Source organism: Microcaecilia unicolor, chromosome 2 (assembly GCF_901765095.1).
Source record: "Microcaecilia unicolor chromosome 2, aMicUni1.1, whole genome shotgun sequence".
Lineage (NCBI taxonomy): Eukaryota > Metazoa > Chordata > Amphibia > Gymnophiona > Siphonopidae > Microcaecilia > Microcaecilia unicolor.
In genome coordinates this window covers 658,869,376-658,883,433 of record NC_044032.1, presented here as the reverse complement: position 1 = coordinate 658,883,433, position 14,058 = coordinate 658,869,376, and the positions used below count along the sequence as shown (strand labels likewise).

Sequence of the window (14,058 nt, the reverse complement as noted above, 5' to 3'; positions counted from 1 at the left end):
GGTGATGGTAGGGGCTCCCGTGCTAACCCGCCGGTACAGCGTGCTAGGGGTGAGAAGTACCGCTGGGCAGCTGCAGTAATCCTGTTTACTGAGCGGTAAGTCATTGGTGAGGCGAGTATTGTGTTCAGTTTTGGAGGCCGCATCTTGCTAAGGATGTAAAAAGACTTGATTCAGTTCAGAGAAAAGCAACAAAAATAGTATGGGGTTTGCGCCACAAGACGTATGAGGAGAGACTTGACAACCTGAAGATGTGGAAAGGGGTGATACGATACAGACATTCAAATATTTGAAAGGTATTAATCTACAAACAAACCCTTTCCAGAGACGGGAAGGTGGTAAAACTAGAGGACATCAATTTAGATTACAGGGGGGCTGACTCAGGAATAATGTCAGGAAGTACTTTTTCACGGAGAGGGTGGTAGATACCTGGAACGCCCTCCCGCAGGAGATGGTGGAGATGAAAACAGTAACAGAAGTCATAAATGCATGAGATAAACACAAAGGAATCCTGTATGGAAGGCATGAAACCAAAGAAGATAGATTTCTTTATTCAACTTTGGACCCCCTTTATGGATTCTTTATCATCACGCTTGAGAAGTTCTTTATTTAATAGCTTCCAGGGTCAGACTTCTTGCCAGTGAACTGTTCTTTGGACTGTTTTGCCTTCTTTTCGCAGAGTTCATGACATTTTTTCTGATGTTTTACGGTTGTTGTGGGATGGGCAGGGGGCGGGATCTTTCTATGGGAAGTTATGTTCATTTTTTGACAGTATTTAGGAAGTTTTAGTTTAGTTTAATTTATTGGCGTACCGCCTTTACTAACTTAGCAGATCAAAGTGGTTTACATAATAAAATTTAAAAGGACAGAAAGGAACTACAATATTCTGATATGAAAGATAAGGCAATTCACACAAAGCAAAAGTCAAAGGCAAGGTAGAAACCTAAAAAATGGAAAGCGATGGGGGGGGGGGGGGGGGGGGGGAAGGGTGAGGAAGAAAAAAGGTACTCCTGTAAAGAAATGATCAACTAAGCCCAATTAGATGGTACTAAAAGCTAAGTTACAGAGCCAGTTCCTTTCTGTCCTTACTGACTTCGACGCTTGGCTCACCGCCTTTCTTGATCCCTCATCTCCATCCCTCATTCTTGGTGATTTTAATATTCACGTTGACAACCCATCCAACTCCTACCCTTCTAAATTCCTCTCTCTGACATCCTCCTTTAACCTCCAACTATGCTCTACCACCCCTACTCACCGTAACGGCCATTGTCTCGACCTCGTTCTCTTCTCTTCCTGCTCATCTTCCAACTTCTGCACCTCAGTCCTTCCAATCTCAGATCATCACCTAATCACCCTCACACTTCACCACCCTCCCCCTCAACCTCGCCCAACTATAACCACTGCCTTCAGGAATCTCCAAGCCGTCGACCCCCCTACCCTATCCTCTCACATCTCCAATCTCTTCCCTTCCATCTCGTCTTTTGAATCCGTCGACAAGGCTGTCTCTACCTACAATGAAATTCTCTCCACTGCTCTGGATACCCTAGCACCATCTGTCTCTCGCCCCACTAAGCACATTAATCCTCAGCCCTGGTTAACCCCTTGCATCCGTTACCTTCGCTCCTGCACCCGATCTGCTGAACGACTCTGGAGGAAATCTCGCACCCTGTCAGACTTCACCCATTACAAATTCATACTTTCCTCCTTCCAGTCCTCCCTATTCCTTGCCAAACAGGAATATTACTCTCAACTAACCAATTCTCTTGGCTCCAACCCTCGTCGCCTCTTCGCCACCCTCAACTCCCTACTTAAAGTGCCCTCCGCTCCCACCCCCCCCTCACTCTCTCCTCAAACACTAGCTGATTACTTCCGCAATAAAGTGCAGAAGATAAACCTTGAATTCACTTCCAAGCCTTCTCCTCCCTGTGACTTCTTAACCCTGTTAATATGTGTTCTAGCTTGAGACCTATCTACTGGAATAGTGGTGGGCCAAGCTACATAGCTTTAAACAGCTGAAAAGCACTGACTAGGCCTGATAATCAGCTGATGGCCTTATAGCAGGGAGCCTGCAAGAGCAGGACTGCTTGGTGAGTCTTAATGAAACCTGGTGCAACTTCCAAATTGAGTGTAACACCTACGATGAAGAAATTAAAGACAGAAATGATAGAGGTTTGGTTCATAAGATGGAGTCTGTCTTTAGAAGATGGCACCCAGATCACAAGATGATATGAGAAAGATTTGCCCATGTTTGGATATTAGTCTCCAAGGAGTTGTTTACAAAAAGGGAAATTGCACAATAAGTTGCAATACTAAAACGGAAAGGAGATGGGCACCTGACCGGCAGTTGAGTATGATTCAGAGGTTATGCAAGATTAGGTAAAAAAAAGTCCCTCTCCATAGACTTGTATGGTGACCAAATTGTATAAAAGCAGGGTGCGTCCGAGCCCTCGTTGGAGTGTTTCCCCAACGTATTGTAAAGAGCGGAGCCCTGGTCGGTCGGACCCAGAATCTGTCCACTGAATGTACCAGATTAATACCTGATTTGGTAAGAATAAAAGACTATTCCTTTAACTAAACTGTCTCTGTCTTCACTTCAATCCATTCTCTACCTTTCATCTGCCTTACAATATAACACACACATAAGTAAGATTTCTAACTGTAACAGCGTTATAGATATTTTATAGATTTAATGCAGGCACAGAACTGGCCAAAGATTCACTTAGATCCAAAGAGACAGAAAGCTGTGGTCATTGGACTAAGATTTGAACTGCGCCTTCTGATGCCTCCCCAACAGCGATACCCATGGGAAGGGGTCTCACAGGAATTCAGGGAGGCGGTCCACAAGATCATAGAAGAACAAACCCTCTGTACACCTCCGTGTGGAAGGATCCCACGAGGGTCTATAGAGGGGTAGGTTTTAAAAACAACCCACAACCAACCTAACCTGGCCTCCTTCTCCTCCTTCCCTGCGATCACCGAAGAGGACACTGCTCACCTTCTTTCTTCCTCTAAGTGCACCACCTGTTCCTCTGATCCCATTCCCACCAATCTGCTTAACAACATCTCTCCTACAGTTATCCCCTCAATCTGTCACATCATCAACCTCTCTCTCTCCACTGCTACTGTCCCTGACACCTTCAAGCACGCTGTAGTCACACCACTTCTCAAAAAACCTTCACTTGACCCCACCTGTCCCTCCAACTACCGCCCTATCTCTCTTCTACCCTTCCTCTCCAAATTACTTGAACGCACTGTCCACAGCCGCTGCCTTGATTTCCTCTCCTCTCAGGCCGTCCTCGATCCGCTTCAATCCGGCTTTCGCCCACTACACTCAACAGAAACAGCACTCTCTAAAGTCTGCAATGACCTGTTCCTTGCAAAATCCAAAGGTCACTATTCCATCCTCATCCTCCTCGACCTATCGGCCGCCTTTGACACCGTTAATCATAATTTACTTCTTGACACACTGTCCTCATTCGGGTTCCAGGGCTCCGTCCTCTCCTGGTTCTCTTCGTACCTTTCCCAACGCACCTTCAGAGTATTTTCTAATGGCTCTTCTTCCACCCCCCACCCTCATCACATGGTTTCCAGTACCATCTCTATGCTGATGACACCCAGCTTTATCTCTTCACTCCCGACATCACAATCGAAACCCAGGCCAAAGTTTCGGCCTGCCTCTCAGACATCGCTGCCTGGATGTCCAACCGGCATCTGAAACTGAACATGGCAAAGACCGAGCTCCTTGTCTTTCCACCCAAACCCTCTTCTCCTCTACCCCCACTTTCCGTCTCTGTTGACAACGCCCTCATCCTCCCCGTCTCTTCAGCCCGCAATCTCGGAGTCATCTTCGACTCCTCCCTCTCCTTCTCTGCCCATATCCAGCAGACAGCTAAGACTTGTCGCTTCTTCCTCTATAATATTAGCAAAATTCGCCCATTCCTCTCTGAACAGACCACCCGAACCCTCGTCCACTCGCTCGTTACCTCTCGTCTTGACTATTGCAACCTTCTTCTCGCTGGCCTCCCACTTAGCCATCTATCCCACCTTCAATCTGTCCAAAGTTCCGCTGCACGTCTTATCTACCGCGTTCAAGCTTCTCCTATTGACCTTCAAGTGCACTCAATCTGCAGCCCCCCTTTACCTCTCTACCCTCCTCTCCCCGTATGCTCCCACCCGCAACCTCCGCTCTCAGGACAAATCACTTCTATCTGTACCCTTCTCTACCACCGCTAACTCCAGACTCCGCCCCTTCTGCCTCGCATCACCTTATGCCTGGAACAGACTTCCCGAGCCCATACACCATGCGCCCTCCCTGCCCATCTTAAAGTCCTTACTCAAAGCCCATCTCTTCTCCCTTGCTTTTGGCGCCTAACCACCTTCCCCATTCATGTTACCTACACTGACTACATAGTTGTAACCTTTAGATTGTAAGCTATCTACACTGACCACATAAGTTGTAAGTTACCTACACTGACTACATAGTTTGTAACCTTTAGATTGTAAGCTCTCTTGAGCAGGGACTGTCCTTCCCCATGCTAAACTTGTACAGCGCTGCGTAACCCTGGCAGCGCTATAGAAATGCTAAGTAGTAGTAGTAGTAGTAGTAGTAAGGCTATTTTAAGTTACATAAATTAAATTATTTTATTAAAACATTTCAATACAGATGGTTTTCCCATAAAGTTGGTTCTTCACATTAAAACCCATATCAGGGCTTCACCAACATACTTTGGGGACTCCACAGACAGTGTCCCATCAATATGCATGAGATGCACTGGAAACCCATCATATGGAAATTTATCTCTTGCATATTCACTGTGGATATCTTGAAAACTCAGCAGGCTGTGAGGTTCCCAGGGCAGGGTTGGGATGCCCTGGGCGAAATCCATTTCAGTATTACTAGGACTATTTTCCTTATGCACAGCACAACTGTTAGAATTAACAATATGCATCATCTTACACTTCCTGTTTGACCTCACTAAGCCCTCATCAAATCATTCTGTCTTAAAATAGATCACATATAAATAATTCTTTAGTGCTGTTAACTTTCTGATTAATCTACAAAACAAGAGACACATGTGATTTCTGTTTATTTCTCACGCTTAACATAATAGATGATGGCAGATAAAGATCAAGTTACTAGTTTAATAGGTCAATTTCTCCATTGATCCAGCTGGTTGCTGCCCCAATAATTCACCACCCCCTTTCCCCCTCCTCTCTTTTTCCTTCTTTTCTCACTAATCTTCATTGATATAACTTCATTTCATGCTTTACATATATTTTATATTGTAAATCACCCACTATGTATGTGGTTGATGTGAAACATCAAATATTCTGAAATAAAATAAATTAAAAAAATAAATGCTTCCACTTTGGCCAGACGTGCAGTATCCATGGATCATACAGGTTTCAACACCAAAATAAACTGATCCTGGGCTACCAAGCCCTCCACCTGTTCTGAGACTTTTAAAAAAAAAACTTTTTTATTAATAACCACTGACAAACAAACAAGAAAAACAATACAATAATCATGAATGTAGTGTATTTTCAATTTCCCTCCCCTTTTCCATAAGACATAAACGCAGACCCAAGACACACTGCGTTGTTTCTTCACGGTCGTCTCACACATAGAGGGGCATAATCGAAAGGGAGGTCCAAGTTTTGATAAGGATGTCCTCGCAGAACGTCCCCATCAAGGGGCGGGGAAACCCGTATTTTCTAAACAAGATGGGCGTCCATCTTTCGTTTCGATAATACCGTCAGGGATGACCAAATCCTGAAACTTGGTTGTCCTTAGACTTAGTCGTTTCTGATTTTCACCGATAATGGAAACCAAGGACGTCCATCTCAGAAACGACCAAATGCAAGCCATTTGGTCGTGGGAGGAGCCAGCATTTCTAGTGCACTGGTCCCCCTGACATGCCAGGACACCAACCGGGCACCCTAGGAGGCACTGCAGTGGACTTCACAAATTGCTCCCAGGTACATAGCTCCCTTACCTTGTGTGTTGAGCCCCCCCAAAACCCATTACCCACAATTGTACACTGCTACCATAGCCCTTACGGGTGAAGGGGGGCACTTACATGTGGGTACAGTGGGTTTCTGGTGGGTTTTGGATGGCTCGCTGTTTCCTCCACAAACATAACAGGTAGGGGGGGATGGGCCAGGGTTCGCCTGCCTGAAGTGCACTGCACCCACTAAAACTACTCCAGGGACCTGCATACTGCTGTCATGGAGCTGAGTATGACATTTGAGGCTGGCGTAGAGGCTGGCACTAAATAGTTTTAGGGAGGGGGTTAGTGACCACTGGGGAAGAAAGGGGAGGTCATCCCCAATTCTCTCCAGTGGTCATCTGGTCATTTTGGGCACCTTTTTGTGCCTTGGTCGTAAGAAAAACACGACCAGGTAAAGTCGTCCAAGTGTTCATCAGGGATATCCTTGTTTCTTTCGATTATGGGTCGAGGACGTGCAAGTGTTAGGCATGCCCAAGTCCCACCTTCGCTACGCCTCCGATATGCCCCCTTGAACTTTGGCCGTCCCTGTGATGGAAAGCAGTTAGGGACGTCCAAAATCGGCTTTCAAGTATACCGATTTGGACGACCCTGTGAGGACGTCCATCTTCCGATTTATGTCGAAAGATGGTCGTCCTTCTCTTTCGAAAATGAGCCCAATAGTAACATACGTGGAGGGGCATTTGAACGTCTAAATCAGAATTTGGACGTTTTACAAAAACATCCAAATTCAGAACAGGAAAGGTGGTCATTTTTGAAAACGATCGACGTCTATCTTTTGTGTTCAAAAATGCTATGGATATCTTGTGATTTGGACGTCTTTTTATTTGGTCCATTTTCAAACAAAAAAACGTCCAAATGCAAAACATCCAAAACAGAGGAGGAGTGACTTAATGGTTAGTGCAGTGGGCTTTGATCCTGGCAACATGGGTTCAATTCCCACTGCTGCTCCTTGTAACTTTGGGCAAGTCAAATGCTGTTTAGAAAAACGTTTTGTGATCTGGATGTTTTATTTTTTGGTCCATTTTCAAACAAAAAAACATCCAAATGCAAAACATACAAAATACACAAGAAAATCCACAATAGAGTGAAGCCATTCGCATGTTCTAAGTGTGGTAAAAGCTTTGGTTGTAATGTAAATCTCAAAGTGCATCAGAAGGTCCACACAGGAGAGAAACTATTTGCATGTATATAGTTTGGTAAAAGCTTTGGTCAGAAGGTAAACCTCACAATGCATCAGAGAATACACACAGGAGTGAAACCATTTACATGTCCTGAGTGTGGTACAAGCTTTGGTTGGAAAGAAAGCCTCACAGGGCATCAGAGAATCCACACAGGGATGAAACCATTTACATGCACTGAGGAGGTAAAAGCTTCAGTTGCATTGGGACTGGTAATTAAGGAATGTACACTCTTGTTATGAAGTATGGAAAAATAGCACTCTGGTATTTAAATATATGTAATGAGACCTCCTTTCCATCTATAGATCTGAATTCAAAGCACAAATCTAATGATAAACAATAGACACAAGGCTCAGATGTTATAAAAAAAAAAAACAGAAAGCTTGGCATCAGGTAAAATAGTGGAAAAGTGACATTCCAGGAAAGCAGTAGGGCATCCTTGGAGGCACTGAAGTGGACTTTATATAATGCTCCCAGGTACACATCTCACCATTGCTCCCTTACCTTGTCTGCTAAGCCCCCCAAACCCCACCCAAAACCCACTACCCCCAACTGTACACCACTACCACTGCCCTTACAGGTGAAGGGAGCACCAATATGTGGGTAGAGTGGGATTCTGGTGGGTTTTGGAGGGCTCACAGTTTCCTCCACAAGTGTAACAAGTAGGGGAAGGTAGAAGCCTGGGTCCAACTGTCTGCAGTGCACTGCACCACTACTAGACTACTCCACGGACCTGCATGCTATTCTAATGGACCAGAGTACAACGTCTGAGGTTGGCATAGAGGCTGGCAAGTAATGTTTTTCAAAACATTTTTTGGGGTGGGAGGGGGTTAGTGACCACTAGGGGAATAAGGGGATGTCACCCCTGATTCCCTCCAGTGGTCATCTGGTTATTTAGGGCACCTTTTTGTGCCTTATTTGTAATAAAAACAGGTCTACCTCAAAACGTCTTAAGTTTTAGTCTTGGGCGTTTTTGTTTTTTTCCATTATGGCTGAAAGACGTCTAAGTCTTAGGAACGCCCAAGCCTTGCTTTGAACACGCCCCTGGCATGCCCCCTTGAGATTTAGATGTCCTTCTGACGGACTTCAGAGAAAAATATCTAAAAAGAGGTTTCGAAAATACTGATTTGGACGTTTTTGTGAGATAAACGTCCAAATGCAGAATTATGTCAGTTTTTGGACGTTTTTCTCTTTTGAAAATGAGCCTGATAGTAACATAGTAGATGACGGCAGAGAAAGACCTGTACGTTCCATCCAGTGTAAAGAAATCCCTCCCCTCTACAAAATCCCCACCCACCCCAGTGTTCTAATGTCACAAATTTAACTGATAAATTTGGAGTCTATGTAGAATGTGTCCCATATCGGGGACTATGTTTGCTGAAAGGTTTGCCAAGCTCTAGGAGATCCCTGTTTCACGTCAAGTCTTTCCCATCTCATACATGTTCTGAGACCTTTAAGTATGTGGGTCTATATATGAGTCACAGTAATTATTTTACATGAGCGACTACTTTTGCTATTCAGGCCTACACATAACATCAACACTCACCATCATTAACACAGCTGCAAAATCCACACTGATATCTTCTTCCCCCGTCAATGAACTGCATGAATGGACACATGTAAGCCTTGCATCTGTTGCATCTGATGGGTCCAGCTTCACCGTGATTTACAACATGTAGTGGTGTCTACATAAAATATAACGTGATTACTACACATTAGTGTAAGATGCACAGAAAAAACCTGAAGTAGATAAACACCACCAGAATATAATATGAAATGATTTAGAGAAAAAAAAACATTTCTTCTTCTTTAGATTTGTATTGTATTCATGTTTTTTCTGTGTGTTGTTTGTATAGCACTTTCCAAGATATGGCATATGAAATCTAATAAACTCGAAACTTTAGGGCCAAATATTCAGAAAATGCTGAACTCCTAAACTTATGCTCCTAAATTAGCCTCCTAAATTTAAGCCCTAGTTTCAGCCAAACTTAGAACATATCTTTTCAGCTGAAAATTCATCTTAATTTAGGAGCTTAAAAGTTATGCTTATAAATTTAGGTCTCCCGTTCGTTTGCCTAGAAATATGAGCCTAATTTATGAGGCTAGTACTGAAAATCAGTGCTAAGCTCCTAACATCCACCCCTGTAGATACCCACTTTTTATGTTTTCTTAAATTTAAAGAGTTTAGTGAAATTTTGAGTAAACGTTTATGCATTCAGCCCTAGTAAATGTTCAAAGAGACCAATTTATGAGCATAATACTCAAAGGGCCCCTTTCACTAAACTGCGCTAGCGATGTGGGAATCACTTGTGCAGTTTGGTAAAAGAGGCCCAAAGTTAGGGGCATAAATGCTTTGAATATTGGGACCTTACTTTTCATGCTCCATCCAAGCAGCAAGTATTTCATAATCTAAACATTTCATGACAGAGCAGAAAAAAAACACAGCTTGTGTCCCCTCAGCCAGATTGGCTTATATCTAGCAAATGTTTTAAGGACACTAAGAGGTCCTTTTACTAAGCTGTGGGAAAAAGGGTCCTCTGGTAGTGATGGGGGCCATTTTTCCCATGCGCCAGGGCCCTTTTTACTACAGCGGGTAAGAAGCCCTTTTAAAAAATGACCATGAGGAGGGAGCACTTAACGCCACCCATTGAGGTGGCAGTAAGGGCTCCCGAGGTAACCAAGCGGTAACTGGGCAGTGGGCAGTGATGCTCGATTACCGCAGAGTCAGCGCTGTGCTATAAAACAAAACATTTTTTTACAGCGCACTGAAATGGCACAAGCTTGAGGCAGAACTACTGTTGGCAGGTGCATTGGACCAGCAGTATTTCTGGGTTAGCGTGCGGTAAGCCCGCGTTGGGTTTACCGACACTCTGTTAAAGGGTCCCTAAACCCGTGCTGAGCTCTCAGTGTCACTGCCTTACCAGTTAAATTCAAGTTCATCTTTATGTGATATGACGTCTAAGTCCGACTTTGGACGTTTTGCAAACAACATCCAAAATCTGAATAGGAAAGAAGGTCATTTTCAAAAAAGAAAAATGTCTATCTTTTGTTTTCGAAAATACAAAGTTCTGTGATTTGGACAGGTTTTTCATTGGTCCGTTTTCAAACAAAACGTACAAAATCAAGTCATTGGGATGTAGGAGGAGCCAGCATTTTTAGTACACTGGTCCCCCTGACATCCCAGGAAAGCAATAGGGAACCCTAGGGGGCACTGCAGTGGACTTCATAAAATGCAGCCAGGTACACATCTCACCATTGCTCCTTTATCTTGTCTGCTGAGCCCCCCAAAACCCACTACCCCCAACCGCACATCACTACCATAGCCCTTACGGGTGAAGGGGGCACCTATATGTGGGTACAGTGGGTTTCTGGGGAGTTTTGGAGGGCTCACATTTTCCTCCACAAGTGTAACAGGTAAGGAGAGGTATGGGTCTGGGTCCACCTGTCCGCAGTGCACTGTATCCACCACTAGACTATTCCAGGGACCTGCATAATGTTCTAATGGAACTGAACATAACATCTGAGGTTGGCACAGAGGCTGGCAAGTAATGTTTTTAATCACATTTTTGGGGGGTGGCAGGGAGTTAGTGACCACTGGAGGAGTAAGGGGAAGTCACCCCTGATTCCCTCCAGTTGCCATCTGGTCATTTAGGGCATCTTTTTTTGCCTTATACATTATAAAAACAGGTCTAGCTCAAAATGCCTTAGTGTTTGACGGTTTTGTTCTGTTCCATTATGGCTGATGGGAACACCCAAATCCCATCCTTAACATGCCCCTGACATGCCCCCATGTGATTTGAACGCACGTCTGACGGACTTCATAGAAAAACTTCTAAAAATTGGTTTTGAAAATACCAATTTGGACGTTTTTGTGAGAAAAATGTCCAAATGCAGATTTATGCCACTTTTGGGATGTTTTTCTCTTTTGAAAATGAGCCCAATACTGTCACAAGACATAACATCTAGGCAGTTCACAATAATAAAACAAAACTAACAGAGTAGCAGATGGAGGGAGAGGAGGGAATTACATATCTTGAAAAAGAGATAAACACATTCCTGAGCATGCATTAAAGAGAAGCCAGTGAAATGAATGACAGTAACAATATCTTATTCAGGCTCATATTATAGGTTGACTACAAGTGCAATTTTTAACTTAGTTTTGCAGATACTAGAATCATGTTAACTTACCCAAAATAAATGAAACCAACAAAGTAGTCAGGTACTCTTGCTTCACATACTTTGTTTATTTTTTTTAAACAAAAATGTACTTTATGCAATGAATCTTTTTCATCTTAGCCCCTAAATTTGTTTCATTAGGTAGAAGATTTCTGCTTGGCAGACAAACATAGCGTAAACCACAAAAGATGTAGAACATTCACTGAACATCTAAATTGTGAACACTAACGCAAATGTAACGCACACCAAAAACACTACCGACCAGTTAGCGTGCCCACATGGCAGTAATTTTGAAGCTGGCCACGTTGTTTCCTGCAGTAGAAAATATTTTTCAAATCAAAATCTCATATATATATCCATTCCTGTTTCCGACATGGGAAAGTATCGTCACAGCAACAATTTCAAGAATAAATGTGTGTCAGCCAAGGACAGGCATATCCTTGAATTTGTTGCTGTGAGGAAACTTTCGTGTATTTTCACTGATTTGGTCTTTCATGATATCATAATGTTATGTTTTTCTATTTATCCACTTCTAACCCTACATGATATTCTTATGCATGGGTCATTCCATGCCAAGTGGTCTAAATTTAAAAAAAAGTTCCATCATTTTCTCCAATTTTGTTCAAATTTTATCTGTTGTGCGAGTCAGGTGTTAAACGAAGTTTCCCAAAATTTGAGGTCTCTAACTGCGATAGTTGCAGATCTAGACCCCCTTTTCTGAAAGGCTGTCAGTCCATGAGCGCTTGACATGTACCAAAATGCCCTTTTTGGGGTCTAATAAAATCCAAACACATTTATATGAATGGCTAAAAAATTCAAATCCTGTACAGTTTTTGATGCTAATTCCGATGAAATACATTTTAACATTATGGATGCAAAATCCAGTCAAACAAGTTGACTCAAAGTGTGCATCAAAATTGGTCGCGACTCATAGGAACATATTTGGACCAATATTCAGACCGCAACAGCTTCCATGCAAACAAAGATACGGTCTTGAAATTTTGAACAAGCATTATGCTTGTGCTGGACATAATACTGCTAGATTTGCAACTAACCTGCATCTATAACCACCCTGCAGGATCTCTTCAAAGTTGGCACTATCAGTGCAAATGGTAAAATGTACCAAAGTTCAAAGCCAATTATTTAAAAAGTCTGCCTGAATCAGCTTGTGAACAGTATCATCTGAAAGAGAAAATTGTGCTCTACAACACTGATATGTTTTTGTTTTGCAATGCCACCATTAAGTATCCATTTACTCAGGTCAAAGCATGTTATATTTTGTGTGAGTGATGTATTGCATTGGTCCATGATGGCTGAGCCATTACTGGTTATCACACTGAAACCAGCATCCCCATCGCCATAGGGGCCACGCCCGATAGCCATGCAGTAACAGCCACGGGTGAGTATCTTTACTGCAGGATCCCAAGCCTGATTGTGTGTTACCTCACTGCAGGTTCCCAAGCCTGCCTTCTTCAGTTACTTCACTGCAGGTCCCAAGCCTGCCTTCTTCCGTTACTTCATCATTCTGAAAGCATCATTGATCTGCAAAAGAATGGTTTCAGGGCAACTATATTGCCGACCAGATGATGTCACTGATGGAGCTGGAATAACAGCAATGATAAGTTGTTCTGGGATCCAGCAAGTATCGCGTCTTACTGGCCAATAAAATGAAGTAGCGGGACCATGAGGATGCATAAAGCTTATGAAAGCATCTTTCTGTTCAACTGATGTTTCACAAACGTTTCCAATCCACCATTTATTTCCATAAATGCAAGCAACATACTGCCCAGGCTGAAGATTTGTGACTTTATCTATTTGTTCAGCATCACTAATTTTTGCCAAAAATGATGTTGCCTCCTTTGAAACTCTGCTGACTTGAATTGTTGTTTTATCAATGGGCAAAAAATTATGGTTTTCTCTTGTGCCAGCTAGAGTGTGTCCTTGCTGGAATCTTTCTTCTTGTGAAGCTTTTTCTTCTGCAACTTCCTCTTTGCTGATGAAAAAGAAATTAATTCCATTTATATTTTCATTGCAGAAGTTGAAAAGATCTTCAGGTGTTAGAATCTGGTTTGCTGATGGACGCTGCCGACTTGCTCTTGCTGCCAATCGTTTTGTTGTGCCTCCAATGCCATCACAAGGCGACTTTCCATGGCTTGTTCCAAAAAAATTCCAATCAGCTCTTATATCAAAATCTTCCTCATGATGGCATAAGTTAAGGAACTTCTTGAAGTTCTTATACTGTGCTGCTGAACCGTCACTAAAGTAGTGGATGTAGCTTATTTTATCAAACTTCGTCTTCAGATAATTGATTACTTTTTTAATGAATAAATAATTATATCAATACTTTTAAGTGATTATTAAGACTCAATTTCCTAGAAATGAAGAAAAATTAGCACCTTAACCCTGACCAGGTATGACTTTTAAATTTCGGAGGGGGGCCCTGGTACTTGGACAGAGGGAGGGCGGGCTGCTCTGGAAAAGCTTTTGTCTTTGACGCCATTGGTTTTCCTTGTCAGACCAGCCTCCATGTAGGATTGCTGGTGTGTTTTCACTATGACAGCACTGCAGGATTAAATAAAACACCGTTCCGTTTGCAGGGCACAGAAATTGGCTACCACAGTAGTAGGAAAATGCTGATAGGAGAGAGTAATTGAATGAGCAGCATTCTGGTTCCTCCCACGACAACTCTGGAACTG

At 43.0% G+C, this 14,058-nt stretch overlaps 1 protein-coding gene across 2 annotated transcripts in view; it reads right to left on the bottom strand.

The window, feature by feature from the left end:
- SEC24D (SEC24 homolog D, COPII coat complex component) overlaps positions 1 to 14,058 on the bottom strand; it is a 547,880-nt gene that overhangs the window by 431,547 nt on the left and 102,275 nt on the right. For both annotated transcript variants that reach the window (XM_030191796.1, XM_030191797.1), the window contains exon 9: positions 8,733 to 8,871. In XM_030191796.1, the coding sequence (XP_030047656.1) occupies positions 8,733 to 8,871 (139 nt within the window). The remainder of the gene's footprint in view (positions 1 to 8,732; positions 8,872 to 14,058) is intronic.